Raw genomic sequence first — 20,085 nt, 5'->3', positions numbered from 1 at the left:
CCGCTTCTAAAGTCCTTGATTTATCATTATTATAATGTTGATATGGGTGAAGCCGTAAACTTTTTTTCATAAGAAACTAAATACATGGTTAATAAATTTTCAATTAACCATAGAGTGGTGACTCCGATCTCATGAGGCTACCCTATCTAACTAGACTCAAGTTCACCCAAGTTTTAACTAAGGTTCCAAAGTATAAGCATACGCCCCCTTGACTATTGAGTAATAAAATCATGTTTTATACTAAGTTTGTGTTTACAAATATGTCCGCATGTTCATATTTTTGTAAAATGCTTTTAAAATAATTTAAGTGATTAGGTTTTTTTTTTCCTATTTAAGTGGACTGAGATATACATACATTTTATGTTTTTTATATGAGAGATAAGAAAGAGAATTTCTGGGAACTAGAACATGCCAAAAACTAGCAGTATGCGTGAAATTAAAAGTTTTATGGCGACGACGGCACACTTCCATCTAGTCTGACAGGGTTCCTGAATCGCAGATCTCGTCGGATCATAGTTGCTGGGTCCGGGCCCAATACATCCTTGCTTAGCTATGTACAGCCTGTGGATCCAGGCTTGGACCCATTCATCAAATTTTCAATCTCTATTATCTCCTCCTTTTCATACACAAAGCTGATTTGACAGGCATTGGTTGGATTGAGATGATCTGGTCTTTGAATCTGAGATATGTGTTTATTTGAATTGTATGTTTCTGTGAATAATTTAAAATCCATCATTAAAAGTGTTAAAAAATACAGCCAGCTGTTCTGGCATTATAAACCGCTAATCCACATGTGGGGCTTGTTTTAAATCATAGGTTTTTAATGTTTTAATTATCCTCCACACCTCAGCATATATATATATATATATATATATATATATGTATGGTGTCATGGATAAAAACCATGACCTTTCAAAAACTATTTTAAATACAATATAAACACCTTATTATATTTATAAAGACTAAAATACGATTCAAGTCGATTTTTTTATTATCATGCAATGGAGGCCGTTTAGTTTTTTTATTATTATAAAAGCACCATTAAAGTCTAACAAATGATCAACTTAGTATATGATTTGCGTCAACCCATTTTTAAAAAATGATCATATGAATAAGGTTAGATGGCAAAAAGAACACTTTGAAAATCAAAATCAAGGAGTCTCGTTTTAGTCCCTGACCTAGGTGTCTCATTGGTTTTACCAATTCCTCTCTCTCTCTTTTTCTTATTATATATATATATATATATATATATATGTATGTGTGTGCGCGCCAAGATTAAGCAGACTCGTTGTGCTTTGCCGTGTGTGGGACGCTCAGCAACCGCCGGTTTAAGGCAGCTTGTTCAGTTTTACAGACGGGATAGTAGCCATTAATGTCCTAGATATGATGTGTGGGTAGGTGCTTTATACTATTGCCTAACTGATAGTTCGAATAAGAAATTGAGTCCTTGTTCAGTTTTTCAAATGGCAAGTCTTAGATCCAAAACAACATATTGGCCAACCTCAAATCCATGGATCCCGAGAAGTTGAGAAACTATCTAACATTTCTTTCTAACATTTGTGGTTCGTAACTTAATAATTCTGAATTAATTGCGAGATGAGAACATCTGCCATTAGACGTGCAAAGCAGAGGATCCTAATATATCAACGAAAGTCTTCAAGCATAAGTTACACACCCATAGGTTATAAGAAGCTATCTTGTCTCCTTTTGTAGCCATCCATGGAAGATGCTTACTGATGTAACTCATAGGTGTAGCTCCCAACTTAATTTGAGCCCCTTTAAGGTGCAGGCCCCATTTTCATATTTCAATTTTTATAAAATTTTCAGAAAAAAAAGGCTTCTATTCATTTTTCCATTAACCAGGTCCCTCTTTTCTGAATTTAATCATTTTTCAACAGAAAGAAAAAGAATAAAGTTCTATGATAAAGGCATTGGACCTATCTTTTTGGGTTATTCATACAAGTCATCTTTGGTAATGGGACCCGTTCAATTACAGATTTGAAAATAGAAGTCGCTGGAGAAACGCGGTTTGGATACTAACTCGCGTTCTTACCCAAATTCAACCACTTTGACCCAGGTTGTTGTGGAAATCATGACCCAACTTAGCTTGGCTGACTCGGTTTAGCTACGTATCAATGACTCGTTCAAATGCCTCCCCAAACTGAGGCTGGTTTATAGAACCATCTGCCCCACGAATCCAAAAGGATAACTCAAATCCAGTAGCAGAGCCCAAAAAGATTTCGTCGATTTGCGGTAATTCATAGTAACTCTCCCCTAAATACATAATAAAATTTTTGAGAGGCACTATCATGTGAAAAGTTCAGTCATGCGCGGGCAACTGCCCACACAAACTCACATGTGGTTTGGCTTCATCCATCTCAAGCCCAAGCCTCTCTCTTGGAATTAGCAGCAGTAGAAGATGTATCTGCAAAAGAGTAGCGCCTGCGAGAATCAAATGATAATCTCATGCGGCTCCGTCCTAATACTACCTTTGTGGTGTGTTAGTTCAGATAAAATGTCAAAGAAGTTGAGATAATCGTGCCATACAATACCCATTCAAACATAATAACCTTTGAATATGGTTATGATTTTTTGAGATTCTAGTCATGAAAAAGTAAGGATTCGGCAACTAGTTTTGTACACTTGAAAAAAAAAGGATCAAATCAAACGCGCCTACAAATTAATGGCACATATTTTCCAACATCACGATATATATATACCGCGAACTTCATGCCAATGGTAATATTACATTGTAATCTACACGTTGCAAGGACTTGTTCATATTGCTTGCCTTTGTTTTTAAATTTATTTTGGGCCTACGTACTGTCACATTATAATACGTTGGTATTACGAAACCAAATCATTTTCCGTTTGTGGGAAAATTTTCCCCTTCGTTCTTAAATACTAAAAACTTAAGTAGTCGTTATCAAAACCAGCTTGCGCCAACCGGCAACCGGACCGACCCAGCCGTGTTCGGAAGAAGGGGTTAGCTCGGTCAACCTCCGGCGAGGTTTGACCGGAGGCGGAGCCGCGAAGGGATGGTCCGTCGAGAAAATTAGGGTTTTCGGAGGACGGGGAAGCGAGTCTCGGAGGGGAGAGAGAGGGAGGTATAAAAGCGATTCCCCTCCGCCCTTTGGCGGTGCGGTGCAGTGCAGTCCGGGCTGCCCTCCCCCAAAAAATTTTTCCGTTTTTTCCCCTCAATTTTCCCCCGTCATTTCTTCCTCTGCATCCCCCATCTCTCGTTCCCTCTCCACCATCCTCCGGATCTCCGATCTGTAACGTCCCTCTGGTCTTTCAGTCGGTCCCTGCAAAAAAAATTCCCAAAAAAACCCTAATTTCTGTCTGCAGTTGTGCAATCCCTTCGTTTCTCCCCGGAAGCAAAAAAAAGGAAAAAAAAAAAAGGAGAAGAATAGGTATCGAGTCGTTCACATTCAGAAACTATTATGGTTTCGTGTTTCATGTTCTAGGGTTTCTGAAATAAGAAGAGTGAGAGGGGAAAAGCCAAAAAAAAAAGGAAAAAAAGAAAAAAAAAAGGATAGACAGAAAGAGGCTGAGGAAGAAGAGGGAGGAAGGAGATCGACATGGCGCAGGTTCAGTTGCAACCCCAACAGGCCGTCTCCACCGGGCAGACTGTCGCTACTGGAGCAGCGCCGGCGAGCAATGGGTCTAATCCGTTCATGTCGACGTCTCTGTACGTCGGCGACCTGGAGTCGAACGTCACGGACTCGCAGCTCTATGATCTGTTCAGCCAGTTAGGGCCGGTCGTGTCGGTTCGCGTGTGCCGCGATCTCAGCACTCGCAAGTCGCTTGGGTATGCGTATGTCAACTACAGCAATACCCAAGATGGTAAGTTCCTCCCCCAGCGTCTCCGGTATATGATATTCGTTGCAATCATTTTTGTGGTTTGTACATTATCTCTAGAGGGTTTTGATTGGGTACTGCGCGAGTGCTATTATCTCTGATCCATTCTTGGCCTTGTATCGTTGATTATTGGTTAACTCCTCAAACCCTTTTCGTTCTTTCCTTGTTATGTTTGTCCATTGCTTGTTATTGTGACTATCTTGATGAAAATTTCTCAGTAATTACCGTATTCTTCATTTTCAGAAGATTCTTTTGTTTATACTGCCATTCTATTTTTTAGAAGGGTTTCCTTGTATTTGGTATAATCAAAAGATAGCTTGTAGCTCGTGAAAAGTAATTCATTCTGGCTGTTGCTGTTTTTTTTTTCCTTCTTAGATATCAGGGGAGGTGTAAAAGATATTAACTTCCATTTACATCTCTGTTTCGTGATAAGGCGCAATAGTTGTTGCAATTAGGAAGCCGGTGGTTTCTGTTTCTCTACGGTGTTTATTGTTCTTGTATCTTTGTCTCTTGTCTATTTAGATTTTTCTTTTTTGCATTTCTGGTGTTTGTTTGTTATTACTTTTTTAAGAGTTCATCGTGCAGCTAATGTCTAATCAACTGCCTTCTCCTAACGCGCCTTTAACGATGTGATTTTTAAAGTGTACTCTTAAAAACTTAAAAGTGAGTCTAAATCGGCAGGCCCCAATTTTAATGGCGGCTTCATGTCATACTCGCTTGACGGTTGTAAATTGTAATTAATATTTAAATATTTAAATTTGTTGCATCAGGGTTACACATGTTTTCTGGTGATATGATTATGCTTGTTAGTCATTTAACACAGCAGAGGCTACTAACTTGATGACTTGATTGTTGCCTTATGGTGTGCCAACTTAATATGAAATTGGAGAAGTTTATCTGCTATGTGTGTTCTCTTTCGAGCAAGACTCTAGCTGTTCCATTTGATGCAAAGTTTCTCACTGGATTTATTGTTTGGTTTTTTTCCGTGTTTGGAAAATTTTCATCAACTGTGCCCATACCTTAGTGTCATATCAGAGTTTTGAACTGAATATTTATAATTTGGATTCACTGACCCGAGACATGATTATTTGGATTTTGATACTACAAACCACTGTATAGTTGTATCAGCTATTCTTTTTGCCATAATTTTTTTGTTGGGGTTACTAGGATTGTTATTACTTGCCTTTGGTTCTAAACCGTTCATCATAATTCAAGAGAGGATGTTATAGTATTTTAGTTTGAGGATTTTGTAGTTTCTATTACTTAAAGTTTAAGGGAGGGATTTGTTTACATAGACGTGTGCATGCACTGCCTTAAAGTTTTGTTGCTAAAGGTGGAATTAGTATAAAGAAATTTCATGGTAGATGTGCTTAACTTCAATGATGTTTGTCCGAGATTCCTTGGGATTCTGCCAGTATCCTATCTGATTGTTATATACCTTTTTTTTTCCTGTTCAATGTCAATATGTCCATCTTCTCATGCTTAATGTTTGACTGATGAAGTCTATGTGTGAATGCCTACACGAAGGTAAGAGTTTTTCTCTTTCGGTTATTCGGCTATTTATCAAGCCGAAGGGTATAAGTGGAAGTTTCATGGCAATGCATCCAAGAAAATACTCCAACAAAGTAAGCTTTTGTTCATTGGGTAGTTGGGTATTTGGCAGTACCAAGATGAATAACTCAAGTGGAATTTTTTTCAACCTAGAGTACATTGGCAAATGATATTTGTCCAAGTTTTTAACACTGGAGATGCATGTATCACATCCCTTAAATGAGGCTTGCATACTCTAAGTCTGCTCTGTATCTACTTGTACATGATGTTCAGTAATATGTTTTTGTGTTGTGATTTTTTCCTGTGACAAGTGTTGCGATTCTTAAGTGGGTGTTTGGATGACACCCTCATCTAATCCACTTCTGTACAAACTTGCTCTTTTAGAAACCAAGTTTTTAATAGTTTCAGAACCTTAGGGAGGGGAGCATGTTTTGTCAAAACCGGGTCTCAAACCCAATTTTCATGGAACCCAAACACTCAAAAAACTTATTGCCTCCAATAAGTGGTTTTGGCATGTTATTAAACACCTTGTGGAAGTTTTTAATGTCATTTTCAAGCTGCGTACCTATTTTCATTTTTTTTTTCTTGTCAATTGTAGCTGCCAGGGCATTGGAAGTGTTGAACTTCACTCCTTTGAATGGAAAATCTATCCGTATTATGTATTCGCACAGGGATCCCAGTATCCGTAAGAGTGGGGCTGCAAACATATTTATTAAGGTATTTACTCGTACCTTTCCCTTATTTTTCTTGGATAATAAACTGGCATGAGGCTTTTTGTTTTGGTTTAGATGCCTGTTAAAGCTAATTGAACTTGATCTTCACATTTGCGCAGAACTTGGATAAGGCGATTGATCACAAAGCACTGTATGATACATTCTCTGTATTTGGGAATATTCTGTCTTGCAAGGTTGCAACAGATGCATCTGGTCAATCAAAAGGATATGGATTTGTCCAGTTTGATTCTGAAGAGGCAGCTCAAGCCGCGATAGATAAGCTGAATGGGATGTTGTTAAATGATAAGCAAGTATTTGTTGGTCCCTTTGTTCGTAAGCAGGAGAGGGAAAATTCTAGTAGCAAGACTAAATTTAATAATGTATATGTGAAAAATCTCTCGGATAAAACTAGTGAAGATGACTTGAAGAATACTTTTGGTGAATATGGGGTCATCACAAGTGTTGTTGTAATGAGGGATGCAGATGGAAAATCCAAATGCTTTGGATTTGTAAATTTTGAAAATGCTGAGGATGCTGCCAAAGCCGTTGAGGCTCTTAATGGCAAGAAATTTGATGAGAAGGAGTGGTATGTTGGAAAAGCTCAAAAAAAGGCTGAACGAGAACTAGAGTTGAAAAGTAGGTTTGAACAGAATATGAAGGACGCAACTGATAAATATCAGGGTGTAAATTTATACCTGAAAAATCTTGATGATAGTATAGGCGATGAGAAACTTCGGGAATTGTTCTCTGAGTTTGGTACAATCACTTCATGCAAGGTATTTGCACTCTGATAAATCTTTCTGAATAATGTTTGTTCTATATTTGTTTTCTTCTAGATCAACCTCTCTCATCCTCTGGGGGGTACCATTGAGGCACTGTTTTAAGTTCTGCATCTGCAACTTCCTTCACAGGTTATGAGGGATCCAAATGGAATCAGCCGTGGGTCTGGATTTGTAGCATTCTCAACTGCTGAGGAAGCATCTCGAGCCGTAAGCTTGTTTTGTTAACTTGCCTTGTATAATATTTTTTACGCTGGTGACATGTATTATTTTATCCTTTAGCTGATGGAGATGAATGGCAAGATTGTTGTCAGCAAACCTCTTTATGTTGCTCTTGCACAGCGTAAGGAAGATAGGAGGGCAAGGCTGCAGGTAAACGTTCAGGTTGCCAATAACCTTATTTCTGTTTTGTCTTGTATTTATGAGTTCTGATTTTTCAAAAAGTGAATGATCAGCAAAGATCTGTGAAATGAATTATAAGGAGCTGACAGCTGACACCTATTTGGACTTGCTTTAGAAATACTTGTGCCTGGTACAGTTGGCTGTTCATTATGCATGTAAGCAACCAACAGCCACATGAACATTTTCTCAATTTCTAATCGATTGTATAATTTCTCAATTTCTAATCGATTGTTCAATCAAACTTATAAGGTTGGCCACACGAATGTTCATTGTTCTTTTGGTGTTTCCTATACCATTCTGGTAAAGTTGTATGTCTTGGTTGCCTTCACGCCCCTCTGTTATTTGATGGAGATGCAAACAGAATTGTTGGCTTTTTTTTCATAATGTATTATTCCTCGGTGGTCATGCTATTTTGTTCGTTGCTGTCATGTTCTACTGCTATTGTTTGGCATTATTTAAGTATCTTGGGCTATAAATCTTTTTTCATGATTTTTTTGGCACTCTTCTTTGTTTATGACTTAGGTTTTCCATGTCCGATGAAACTTGTCAATTTCTCAAATTCACTGTATTGTTGCCAAAAAAAATATGTGTTTTCTGGCTCTTCTCCAATTAAATTTCATGGGAAGAGAAACTTGAATTTTTGATAGATCTTATTGTGGGCTATTTTTGTAATAATTTCCCATTTTATGTTCATTATATTATATTGAATGTTGACTGCATGCTTGGGGTTATAGACTGGTTATGAATGAATGATTTTGTTTAGGCGCAGTTTGCACAAATGAGGCCTGTTGCCTTGACGCCATCAGTGAACCCACGTGTGCCAATCTATCCTCCTGGCGGTCCGGGTCTAGGGCAACAAATATTCTATGGACAGGGGCCTCCTGCCATTATTCCGCCACAGGTAATTCGAGTACTTTTGGTAAATAATGATTGGGATTTTTTTCTTGATTTGCATGGGATGGGACATACTATGACCACTTTTGGTGTGCTTTGGATTTTCTCTTGAAGTTTGCATTTATGTGCTTTGTTTTTCATGCATTCTGGAGTATCCTGTGTGTGCGCACATGTTTCTTGAGGGAGGATTATAGGTACTTGTACGGTTGAAATGCTTGAAATATTTATACTACTAAAATTTTTGTTCTATTGGTCTTGGAAAGAGACAGGCAGCAAATGGGTGTTGCTGCCAAAGTAGTCTGCCTTCTCAATTGTATTAATTTTGGTATCCAGTGTTACGGAGGTAGTTGCGTGCTATGTTCTTAGAGGTATAACTCAGGTGAGGCGTTGGTATTATGGTTTGTGGCGCATCAAAGTGTTAGCTTCATTGGCTAGAAAGTTAGAATGTATAATATAAAATTATAAATACAATAACGTAGAGATCTTTATTTAATACTGGGAGTGCATAAATCTGATAACCAGAAAACTGTAATAACAACTGTGTGTGCCTTTTAATACAGTCAAAGACAACACAACATGTGATTTGATAACCAGAATACTGTAAGAACTACTGACAACTAGGCTTTTAAGTTTTATCCTTTAATACAATCAAAGACAATACAACACCTGACTTGTATGACACTTTTAACAGTCAGAGTATACAACACAGAATAGCGTTCCTTGAAAACTAGAAATGTGTAATGAAATAAAAAGGTTATGGCATGATAGGTCGTTCATTTTCTTCAAACAAGTGAAGAAATTAGAAAATTTTTAAGATAAAGAGAGGCACAAGAAAGAATGCACGCTGAAAAAAGTTTTTGCTCAAATTTTCATAAATTAAAAATAATTGTTTTCATAATTTCCGGAGTTACTTGTAACTGAGGTGAAGTATTTTTGAAGTGGTTAAGATTAAAAAAGTCGAACCAAGAAATGCCAGGACGTCACTAGAAACTTGAAAGTATGCCTGAACTCTTTCCAGGTGATGTTTATTTGCATGGGGAGTTTCTTATGGAAAAGTCTGTAACATAAACATTTAACTGGATGTGGTTGCGTTTTTTTGCATGTTTTCTTTCTTTCGTAAAAGTTTCTGTAACATAAACATTTAGCTGGATCTGGTTGCATTGTTGTTCATCAGGAGTTTAGTAGGGTCTTTGCTTTGGGGGGTGGGGTTGGTGGTGGAGAGAGAGAGAGAGATGTTGCTTGCTAAAGAGTATCGTGTGGTATATGTTTTGGGTTTTAATGAGTCTGGACTTGATGTTAAGTTGGGCAGCTGCTGAGCTATTTGCATGTTTGGTTATTAATCATAGTTGTGACCTCTTTTTATGGCTTTGGCAGCCTGGGTTTGGCTACCAGCAACAACTGGTTCCTGGTATGAGGCCTGGTGGAGCACCAATGCCGAACTTTTTTGTTCCATTGGTACAACAAGGGCAGCCAGGACAGCGGCCAGGTGGTAGACGTGGTGGCGGAGCACCTATGCAGCAAACACAGCAGCCAATGCCATTGATTCAGCAGCAGGTATGATGGTCCATGACAATTGTGCATGAACTTCTTGGCGTTTTCAGTACAGTAGGAATAAAGAATTTCCTCCGTGTATGTGCACACACACGCACATACCTTGTTGTGCAAGTCTGGAAAGTCTAGGTGTAGATGATTTTCAAACTTGTTTTATTTTCTCATGTAGTGAATGAAATAGATCTTCCTTGTCTCAAGGAATTCCTTTGAAATCAACATAAGACTTTCTATTTGTTTTTGTTGACTATCGTTCTCACAGATGCTGCCGAGAGGAAGAGTGTACCGTTATCCTCCTGGGCGGAACATGCAGGAGGTTCCCATGCCTGGCATGCTCTCTGTTCCATATGACATGGGTGGTATGCCGTTGCGGGAGTCTGGCATCCCACAGCCTATCCCTATTTCTGCGTTGGCTTCTGCACTTGCAAACGCTTCACCTGAGCAGCAACGGACGGTATGATTGATTGCTCATTCTCTTTCCGTATGGCTGTTGAGTTGTGTCTAGTTTGAGTTTTGAACAAAAAGTTGGTTTATGCGGCTGTGCGCTTCCAGAGCACCTGCTTTGGTAGGGGTTCCATTTTTGGTTCAAGTGTCTGGATGATTTGCAGATGCTGGGCGAAAGCCTCTACCCGCTTGTGGAGCAGCTGGAACGTGATCATGCTGCCAAAGTGACGGGTATGCTCCTTGAGATGGACCAGACTGAGGTGTTACACTTGCTGGAATCTCCTGATGCACTGAGATCCAAAGTTGCTGAGGCAATGGAAGTCCTGAGGAGTGTTGCTCAGCAGCAGCAACAGCAACAGCAGGGAAATCCTCCATCTGATCAGTTGGCTGGGTTGTCCTTGAACGACTCCCTTGTTTCCTGATCCTCTCTGGTGGCCGGGGCTTGTCTCTTTAATGGCGGTGTTGCTCTCTTGCTGTGATGAACATTTGATAGTTTTCGGACTTGGGATGCTGCTTTAAGCAGACATTTGTTAGCGAGTTAGGACGTTTTTGAATTTGGTTTTTTTCTTTTTGTGATTTGGATTACTTAATTGTTATTGTGCTGTGGACGTTTCTTGAGCTTGAGATTTCAGGGTTTTTGTGTTTGCCCTTCTATTTTTGCCTTATTGCTTGTCGTTGATTCTCTCCAGCTCGAATCTGAAACGTTCTCAAAGGACGAGCCGACGGAGTTGGTAAAAAGGCTTGGAAGTCTTTCTCATTCTGCCGAATAAACCTAAACATGTGGAACGCTTAAATTGAGTGTTGCCTGACACTGAAGGCGTGTTTAGGACGTTCAAACTGATTGTCTCAGCCGGTTCTAAGTACTGTCAATGATACGGCGCGTGTCTATTCCAACCTTTTCAAGTTCGTTGACGTTGAAAATCACGTTGTGTGTAATGATGGTTTATAATTTTTATTATTTGCGTTGGATGGTATAAAGGGCTAGTGAGCCAGCAGCGTCTGTAGAATCATGGCCCTGGGATTGTCCAGTCCACACGAACCGCTGTGTTATTGTAGTTGCTGGAGATTTCAGATATTTCCCTGCGCTTTTGATGATGCCACGGAAAGCTGGTGTCCATTCACCATTGGGTGTCTCAAGGTAGCGGCACCTTTTTCAGGTAAGAGGTCACCCATCAATTTATTAAAAAAACAAAATAGTACGTACAAGACAAAAAGGGCATCCCAATAATAAGACTAGGGATCTAATCAACAGTGGCTACGACTATTGAATGGATCCCAAATTCCATTCCTTCCTTGTACGGCAGGTAGTATGTGTAACTTGCTGATCCGAAACTACGATTCTGTCCAATGTCTTCGTCAGATTACTTGTTGCTGATGGTAATCTGCACTATCGCTTTCGTCACAGACCCTTTGAAAAAGCTCTGGTTAGAGGCCTGCTCCAATGCATCTTTGATTTTCCCCCTCTATTTGGCATGATTGGAGACAAGAATAGTTCGCTTAAACATGCTGGCCTCTAGTAGCACCTGTTTGACTGCTGAAGGACGGCCCTGGAGCATTCTGTTCCCAATGTTTTGCTCTCCCACATCCACCCATCTAACATTCGCAAAGATGATTTGGCCTTCCGCCATCTTCACCATCCCTGCCACTCCTATCCTGTGCTGCTTTTTGAAGACGACAACTTGGAAGCGGCATGAGTGGCTTAGATTCCTCCCTCCCTCTTCCCAAGGAATCCCTGTCACTGCCCACAGACGGATCCCTCTCCTGCTCTCTAATTTCCACAATCTGGCCTGGCCTGGATGGTGGTCCAAGCAGCAACTCCAAGCATAGTCTGTGGCGGTACCTCCTTCATTCGATGCAAATGTGCCTCAATGATCAACTGATTAATGTTCACCGCTTCCACTGCTTTTGGTTTGAGCCCGTCTCCTGGATACCTTTTTTCCTTATTGAACTTTTGAAATATGGTTCTTTGTGTGGGTTGGAGTTCCTTTATATTGTCTAGACTGCATGGAAAGCAGCATTTGGTCGAACGTGTACTGGGTACAAAGCAACAGAAGGCAGTGACGTTACTTTTTTGTGAACGCATGGTTTAGCTCGGTGTTGACAACTTACTAACACAAGTTATCCGTACTAGATGAGTTTGGATCTTTTTTTATAGGCAACCGCAAATGCTTTTCGAATGATAATAATTATAAAACCAATAAACCATATATGAGTTCTTAAACGATTAAACCTTATGGACGAATCTATGGCAGTAAGGTACGATTAGGGATGGTAGACGCTTCCATGTGGTCTGATCCAGCCTTTGTTGAAGTTGACTTAATCAGATTCTATGTAATTGAGTGTGCATTTTGACTCTACTGTTTAGAAGTAAACTTGGCTACGACAAGCATACGCACAACAACATTTATATGCAATTTGATCAGTTGGCCATTGCGTCTCGAAATCTGGTACTAAGCTTACCCCTTGGCCCGCTAAGGTATATGGCTTCATCGTGACTCTCGGTTGACACTTCTAACACTCGAAAAAAAAAAAAACCGACCGCTTACCAACCCTTACCTCAAACTATTGCGCCAATCCCTTTGAGAGTAGTTGGACCTAAATTGCTTTACTAAACGGATTTAGAATTGAACCGGCATTCAGATATATTCGACCCGTTTAGGTTCTGTTCGACTTGTTGAACCTTTCTATTGATTGACAAGTGATCCGAGCTGTCTACAGTCTTTTGTACGAGAAGTCATAAAAGAAAGAAAGGAAGAAAGTAGTGGTGATCATCAGTACCACATGTTTTTATCAAAAAAATGCTTGAACGAGAAGCAAGCTGCCAAGCACCATAAATATTAGTTGGGAAAAAAAGACAAGCCCAAATTTCCCTTGACAAGAAGCTTTATTTTCTCAATCCTATGGAGACAAAAGTATCAAAAACCTTGGTCGGCGCATATATAAATAACTTAAGCGGCGAAATTTGAAACAACGTCCTTCATGATTCTTTGACAAGTTGAATGAAGAGCCTTTAAAAGAAAAAACTAAACCCAGATGAAAGAACTTGTCTAGAAGCAAACACCTGGCCCCATAAAACTCCAAGGTTTCAACTTTTTCAAGAAAGCGGGCGGATTCTCGGTGTCAAACTTTTTGGAAGTCGAGCAGTTTGAGTTTCCAAGAAACTTCATGGCGGTGGGAACGAAGGGCTCGCCTTTTGCCAGCTCGGGTCTCCCGTGTTCAAACCCTCCAAACAGTGCCGGGTCGAACTCACCAGCCCCCACCTCGCACCAACTTGGTTCGTCTTCTTCCCCAACCCCCCAACTTTGACCGTTGACCTTTCTTCGGCAAGCGAAATTGACGAATCTTGCCCTCGGCAGCGCGGAGACTTTGGCCCCATCGACGTCACGCCGCTCTCGTCATTGAATAATATATTGAGGGGCATAAATGTCTTTTAGGATGCCACCTTTTCCATGCTTTCTCGAAAGAAAGATCAACAGCGGGGAACTATATAAGTCTATGTTGCGCCCCTTCCTGTTCATCGCGGAGACTTTCTGATCTTCCTTCTTTCTAGATTGTGAGAGAGAGTGTGAGAGGGTAGAGATGGCGTCTGTGATTCTGTCGGACTCCCTCGTTAGGGCTCGTTTTTGTGTTCCTTCTTCTTCTGCTTCATCTTCTTCTTCTTCTTCTTCTTCATCATCATCTTCTTCTTCGTTGCTTTCCTCTGCGTCTTCTGCTCTTTCTCTGCCGTCTTCTTTCCCGAGGAGGTTCCTGAGATACCGGGAGCTCACTAGATCGGCGATTTCGGTGCCTCGCGAGTCGTTTGAGCGTGTGCCCGTCACGATCGCTTCCAGGATTCCTTCAGTCGTCGTCCGGAGTAACTCCTTGATGACCAATCCGGCTGCGGTAAGTCGAATTTTTAGCGGTTTGTAGTATCCCTAGTTCTTCGGGGTTCTTTTTTTTCTCTTGATTCCTGCATAATTATGTTATTTAGTTTGATGCGGTGGGCATGCTGTGGGGGTAGGTGTAGCGTGTCTTTTTTCGCTGTATTGGTGCGTTTGGCTGCTTCTCTCTTATCTCTTGGGTAATGATACGTGCTGGGGTTTGGCGTTGATGGGATCCGATGCCAGTAAGTGATTATTGCTGATTATTCAGCATGAGCAAGGAGGATATTCTGTCTCTTCATTGCTTGCTTTAGTTGTGCAACTAAGTGAAGTGCTTAAATTAATATGATTCCTGTCGGAAAGACTTTGGAGGCTGAAGTAAATTGACCATGTCGCGCTGAGTGAATCTTTAGCCGATGGGTGCTACTTTCTGCACCATCGTTGCTTGAAAATGTAATCTATTTCTTTCTCAGGTTTCTCATGAACGGATTCCAATGTACAGTGCGGCAGAAGTTTTTGGGCAGTTGTCCTCATAATGGGCATGGTGTGGAAAGTTACATTGCGAACCTAACGCGCTAGAAAATATATGCTTTCTGAGCAGGTGAATGCACGTAGTTGCTTTCACGGGAACTGAATGATTAAACTATGGGCTTTTAAATTGGTCTTATCGCCTGTGGCACGGTTTCTGAATGAGGCAGAGAAAGGACTTCTAGATCGGTCTTCTGTTCTTGTGTCTTGGTTGTTCTTATGCAAACGGAACAGCTGGCTAAGAGGTGTTAATTGCCTTGTGTCGTTCTGATCATGTTTTCCTGCTCTATTTTGGTGGTTATTCTGATTACTATCATGCTTCATTAATTGCCTTTACGATTTCTTGTCCTCCAGTTTTTTGTTAAGACACTATGAAAACTAAGTTCCTTATGAAGCAAGAACTAATTATCAATTGGCATTTCCAAATGCAAAAAATCACATTTTGCTTTGGAAATTTGTTGAAGAGAAAAAGGATAAACAAGTCACTGTATGTACTCCTGAAAGCCTACAAATTGAATTGGAGAACAAGGAGATGGTTTGATGAAAAAGTCCCAGCGTGACAAACATGTGTGGAAAGACATGGTATTTTTGTTCATCTATAAAAACCACTCTCAAGTCTCAGGCTCTCAAGTATCAAAAGGAACAAATTTGAATCAAGGTATTTTGCTGATGACAGGGAACATTCAACTAACGGATGTTCTATAGGTATCTAATGAATTGGATATGGATCAGATGTAGGATGTATGTAAGCAGAAGTTGGCTAATTGAATTTGGCAATATTGATCCTTATAATCTTCAAGAGATATAATACATAACATTACGTAAAGGTTTTGGTGGCAGTTGAAAAACTGAAAATTTTGATGGGCATGTTAAATAGGTTCAAAAGGTTGATGGACATTTTAAAATGTCCCTTAATTTTTGTCGTGAAAGATTAAAATAGTTGTGCATACTGCATATATGAACTTACGATCAGAATTATGTGGATCTACAAACTTCACTGAGCATTTGAACATTGATCTTGCAAATGCAAGTTCTTGTAATTCAGATGTCATGGTTGTTGCCAGAAATGTGAAAACTATGTATGGTGAGTTTCTTCCTGTCTACTGCCTTTTCGCTTATTCTGGTCACTGTTTTCATTCAACTACAAAAGATTGTGCCATGGCTTGTTCACAAATTACGTTGTGTCTCTGCATCAATTTCATAATGCCTATGAACTACTGTTAGGATTCATTCATTTCAAGTGTGATCTTTAATTAATTCGTTTTGTTATTTGTGGGTGGGTGTTGTCATGTATAAGCCTTAGTCTTGGTGAATCTGTTTATTGAAATAGACTACTTCGAGATGGACTTCACTGTGGCCTTATCTTTTATATTTTGGCATATCAAGTGCCAGACTTTGGTTATTTTAACTTTGTAGAGGGTTCTTTGTTTGAATGAGCTTAGCTTACCATTTAGCATTCTCATTTCTCTGTTTCCTGTGAAATTGGCAGCCAAAGAATGGGGTTTATACTGTTGGCGAGTTTATGACTAAGCGAGACAATCTTCATGTAGTTAAACCTACTACTACTGTTGATGAAGGTAAGGCTCTATACATGAATGTATTCTTGACTTTGGAGTAATTGCTATTCTGTAATTTAATTTATTGTGGTGTCGACAGCCCTGGAAATTATTGTGGAGAACAGGGTTACCGGCTTCCCTGTGATTGATGACGATTGGAAATTGGTGAGGTTCCTTTTTGGCTCTTAATCTGTTTAGTATATGACTAATGGTTTATGGAAGTAACTTACTCTTCCAGATGTTTGAGACATTTCAAGTTGCATGCTATTTAAGATAAGATGACCCAAAATTTTAGTTTGCAAGCATAATTGCATCTGAGAGACCAAAGAACAATTTTCTTGTATATCTAACTCTTTTTAGATAGAAATTTTAACTGGTTGCATGTAATAGAAAATACGTGCAGCGTACTATCCAGAAATATAGGTGCATGATTTGATGCTTGTTTCACAAAAGTTCTTTGAGGTTATGGAAGCTCATGCATATCTTAGGCATGAACTTTGGCAAAGGGTTGTCCTCTTTTCTTATTTCATGCCTTCCCTTTGGTATCATCTCGTTCATATTGTGCTTGATGTATCTATGAACTAGTCTAACTGTGTTATTGAAACTAAATCACATTTAATGATCATGAAGAAGCACTGGCGGTGAAAAGAAACGTGTTTATCTTTTATGTCGTGCATTTGTTTGAGGCATGTTCTAGACCCATGTGGTTATGTGATCCACTTATATATACTTGTCACATTGTTATTCAATTTTCTGAACTTTTGTTCATTAACCAAGTTCGTTTATCAATTTAACAATTGCAATGGAACTAATTGCAGGTTGGAGTGGTGTCAGATTATGACCTGTTGGCTTTGGACTCTATATCAGGTTTCTTTTTGATATTTTAAGTCCTTTAACATATAAGTTTAGTTATATGCTGTTTGTGGGTCTTGGCTTTTGAACGTTGAGTTTGACCAATTGAAATTGCCCCAATTTTTCTTCCTGATGAGCTGTTCCTGTGCCCGGTTGGCATATATAGTGACATGCCCTATCTATTAATTTTAACCTAATATCTTTGTTATTGCTATAACAAAAGATACTGGAAATGCTTTTTGTAACAAAAATATGTCCTTTGTAATGATCTCTAGAACTTTGCTTACTGAACATTGATTTGCTATATGACAATGTAAGTAGGACCAGACAAGTTGAACATACACTTGAATACACAAAATTCATTGTGAACAAGTTAAATGTCATGAGTATCAGGCGACATATTCTATTGGATATCTTCCATCTTTTGGCTTTTTGCTATTGAGCAGTTCATAGCTTGAGCACTTTTTATGATTGAAAATGTCTCATAAAACTTCTTTTTTTATACTTTACATGGGCCAATCTCTCTCTTCCTTTGGATAGCAAATTGCTCGCATGTTGTCTCGTTCATTGTCTATTGTTAATGCCTTTAGCTTAAACTTTAAACAGAACATTATAGGATAAAATGAAAATATCCTTCTATTGTTTAGACAGTGAAAGGAATAAATTTCCATATGCTAACTACTCTTTCTTGTGATAACAGGAGGTTGTGGAAAGTCCGAGAACAATTTATTTCCTGAAGTCGGTAGGAGTTGGAAAGTATGTTCACACATTCAAGTTCTGCCTACTGCTTATTGCCTATTTCTATCTCATACATCTTAAATGTCAAGCACAGTCATTTACTTAAAATATCTAATTTCGGTTGGGGTTCTGGTTGAGCACTCAGTTATCTGTGTTCATATATTTGTTGCTTCTTTCTGTTCACGATCTATTTTGGCATTTGAAGATCTCAACAGGTGGTAGGATTTGTGGAAAGGCCGAAATAATGTGCAAAGAGGCTGAATATGTCCTGTTCAACTCTCAATAAATTATTTGAATGGATTGGTGTGCTGAAGAGGATTGGGCTAGATATGTTGTTCCCAATGAATGACACTAACGAACCTGATGTCAACTTCAGCCGCCATAATGTTTCCATTAAATACAGGCCGTGAAATGCTAAACATATGTGTGTATATTTGGCGCTATGAATCCAAAGTAATCATACATGATGTGGGTCAATATTGATCTCAAATTTTCAGTGAACTTAAGAATTACAGAGAAGTGGGTGGATGAGTGGCACTTTGAATTTGTCTCAATCTCCTCGTGGTTTCCTTCAGTCACTCCATGTTGTACATTGAGTTCTCTTATTTGATCTTGTTGGCTGGTTCAGATGGTGAGAAATAGAAAGTCAAATACGTATGTTCCAAAATTGGCACTTAACCTGACGCTCCTGAACCCCTGTTTCACGGTTATTAGTGAAAGTTTTGCCTGTATGAGTGTCTGCATATACATGTAGTTCATTTCTGGAATCAGGGTCAGAAGGTCGGCCCATAGTTAGAACTTCCTGCTTATTAAATGTGGATATTTCTAGCCATCTTTGTATTGGATACAGAAACTACTTTTGCCCAGTCCTATGCAATTCAAGTTCAACACCACAGACTAGTGTAGTTTGTAATTTTGCTTAGAGTTGTACTCCTAAATTATTTTCGTTTTTTCATGGCAGACATTTCATGAAGTGCAAAAACTATTGTGCAAAACCAATGGCAAGGTCATCGGTGAGCTCATGACTCCTGCACCACTTGTTGTTCGGGAAACAACAAATTTGGAAGATGCTGCAAGGTATTTGCATCTTGCTTTTCCATTTCTTTGGTTTGATCTGCGTGATTTGGCCACGGATTTGTGTTCCTTGTGAGGGTGCTGGGCCTGGTTGGTTTAGATTTGTTAGTCTTCCATGGTTAAGACATGTTCTACTGGATACCAGGTTACTGCTCGAAACAAAGTATCGGCGCTTACCTGTGGTGGATGGTGCTGGCAAACTGGTAAGAACTGCTAGCTGTGTGCTTCCAGACATGCTTCTGATCTTCATGCTATTCATGTTTCATGACAATCTTCGCTTGTCGACCAGGTGGGGATAATTACCAGGGGAAATGTGGTTAGAGCTGCCCTGCAAATAAAGCGTGCGAATGCGAACGTCAACTAAAGGAAAGAGCAGAGGGAGAAGAAGATCATTACAACAACCGGTTCCCATAGCAATTAACCGGCTCCTAGTGTCATCACATTTGATTCTTCAAGACACGTGGCGGGGAGTAGGTCCCCGGTTTTTTCTGGATCCGTTATACCTGATGCTGCTGTGGCGTTCTTTTGTATAATCTCAGATTCTTTTCGTAGTCATGTCTCAAATAGAGGTCCATCCAATCCAACCAGGAAATTATTCTTTCGTGGGAGTTGAGCCTTTTGGGTCTGTAATTTCCCACGGCCAGTTTATGAAAATTTTTATGTGGTAATACATATTTAGAGTGATACATTCGTCCCTCCATGTTTTTCCCTCTTCCTCCTCGCGAACTAATTCTGGTTAAGCTCAGGTCTTCTCTTTCCGAACCATATATTTACATAATCCCGATGAGTTGAGGGACGTTTATCGTTTAGTAGGTTGGTCGATCTCGAGCCAAGCTTAAACAATGTTAATCGACTTGTAAAGAGGAAAAAATAAATAAAATAAGAGAAGGGGGAACCTTAACCCGGATGAGGTTAACCTTTGTTTTATTGACAACCGTTTAGCGGTGAAAACAATGATTTTAGTGAATCTAACATGACATTGACAAATGAGTTTAGAGAGAAATACAGATGCTTTCCTCTTTCATTGTCTATCGTTAATGCACATTGAAGTAGAAGCAGAGTGGCACTTACCACTTTCGGGGGAAAAAAAAAAAAAAAAAAAAACAAACAAACAAACAAACAAACAAAATGTGTGTATATATATATATAACACGAAGGCGCGTGGGTGTAGGTCCGCCCCTAGGCTTGGGCCCCAAGCGGATCGTGTACTGCCTAAAAAAAGCAGATAACGGATCCACCTAAAAAGAGCTGTTCTACACTAAAACGTACAGGAATCTGGATCTGG

General features: G+C 39.5%; 2 protein-coding genes across 5 annotated transcripts; both read left to right on the top strand.

Annotated features, from left to right (window-relative positions):
- Window positions 1–3,119: 3,119 nt before the first annotated feature.
- LOC116250153 (polyadenylate-binding protein 2-like) lies at window positions 3,120–10,846 on the top strand. Of its 4 annotated transcripts, none has more exons than XM_031623604.2 (9): window positions 3,120–3,846; window positions 6,011–6,129; window positions 6,245–6,901; window positions 7,037–7,114; window positions 7,187–7,288; window positions 8,076–8,207; window positions 9,575–9,754; window positions 10,011–10,202; window positions 10,357–10,846. In XM_031623604.2, the coding sequence occupies exons 1-9, from the start codon at window positions 3,582–3,584 to the stop codon at window positions 10,612–10,614; spliced, it is 1,983 nt and encodes a 660-aa protein (XP_031479464.1). In that variant the 5' UTR covers window positions 3,120–3,581; the 3' UTR covers window positions 10,615–10,846. The 4 variants fall into 4 exon arrangements, with proteins under 4 accessions (XP_031479464.1, XP_049932488.1, XP_031479467.1 ...); XM_050076531.1 differs by having other exon boundaries at window positions 8,070–8,207; XM_031623607.2 differs by having other exon boundaries at window positions 3,121–3,846; window positions 7,187–7,276.
- A 2,854-nt stretch (window positions 10,847–13,700) lies between these two features.
- Window positions 13,701–19,486, top strand: LOC116251490 (CBS domain-containing protein CBSX1, chloroplastic-like). The gene is made up of 8 exons (XM_031625801.2): window positions 13,701–14,074; window positions 16,070–16,157; window positions 16,237–16,301; window positions 16,955–17,003; window positions 17,689–17,744; window positions 18,688–18,803; window positions 18,946–19,003; window positions 19,090–19,486. The coding sequence occupies exons 1-8, from the start codon at window positions 13,772–13,774 to the stop codon at window positions 19,162–19,164; spliced, it is 810 nt and encodes a 269-aa protein (XP_031481661.1). The 5' UTR covers window positions 13,701–13,771; the 3' UTR covers window positions 19,165–19,486.
- The last annotated feature ends 599 nt before the right edge of the window (window positions 19,487–20,085 follow it).

This window comes from Nymphaea colorata, chromosome 3 (genome assembly GCF_008831285.2).
Source record: "Nymphaea colorata isolate Beijing-Zhang1983 chromosome 3, ASM883128v2, whole genome shotgun sequence".
Lineage (NCBI taxonomy): Eukaryota > Viridiplantae > Streptophyta > Magnoliopsida > Nymphaeales > Nymphaeaceae > Nymphaea > Nymphaea colorata.
Note: the sequence above shows the minus strand (reverse complement) of the source record. Positions and strands in the feature narration are given on the sequence as shown.

Coding starts and splice junctions, on each gene's coding strand:
- LOC116250153 (XM_050076531.1), top strand. CDS start 3,582: ATGGCGCAGGTTCAGTTGCAACCCCAACAGGCCGTCTCCACCGGGCAG. Junction 8,208..9,574: donor CTGCCATTATTCCGCCACAG/GTAATTCGAGTA, acceptor TGGCTTTGGCAG/CCTGGGTTTGGCTACCAGCA. Junction 10,203..10,356: donor CACCTGAGCAGCAACGGACG/GTATGATTGATT, acceptor GATGATTTGCAG/ATGCTGGGCGAAAGCCTCTA.
- LOC116251490 (XM_031625801.2), top strand. CDS start 13,772: ATGGCGTCTGTGATTCTGTCGGACTCCCTCGTTAGGGCTCGTTTTTGT. Junction 14,075..16,069: donor TGATGACCAATCCGGCTGCG/GTAAGTCGAATT, acceptor TGAAATTGGCAG/CCAAAGAATGGGGTTTATAC. Junction 17,745..18,687: donor AAGTCGGTAGGAGTTGGAAA/GTATGTTCACAC, acceptor TTTTCATGGCAG/ACATTTCATGAAGTGCAAAA.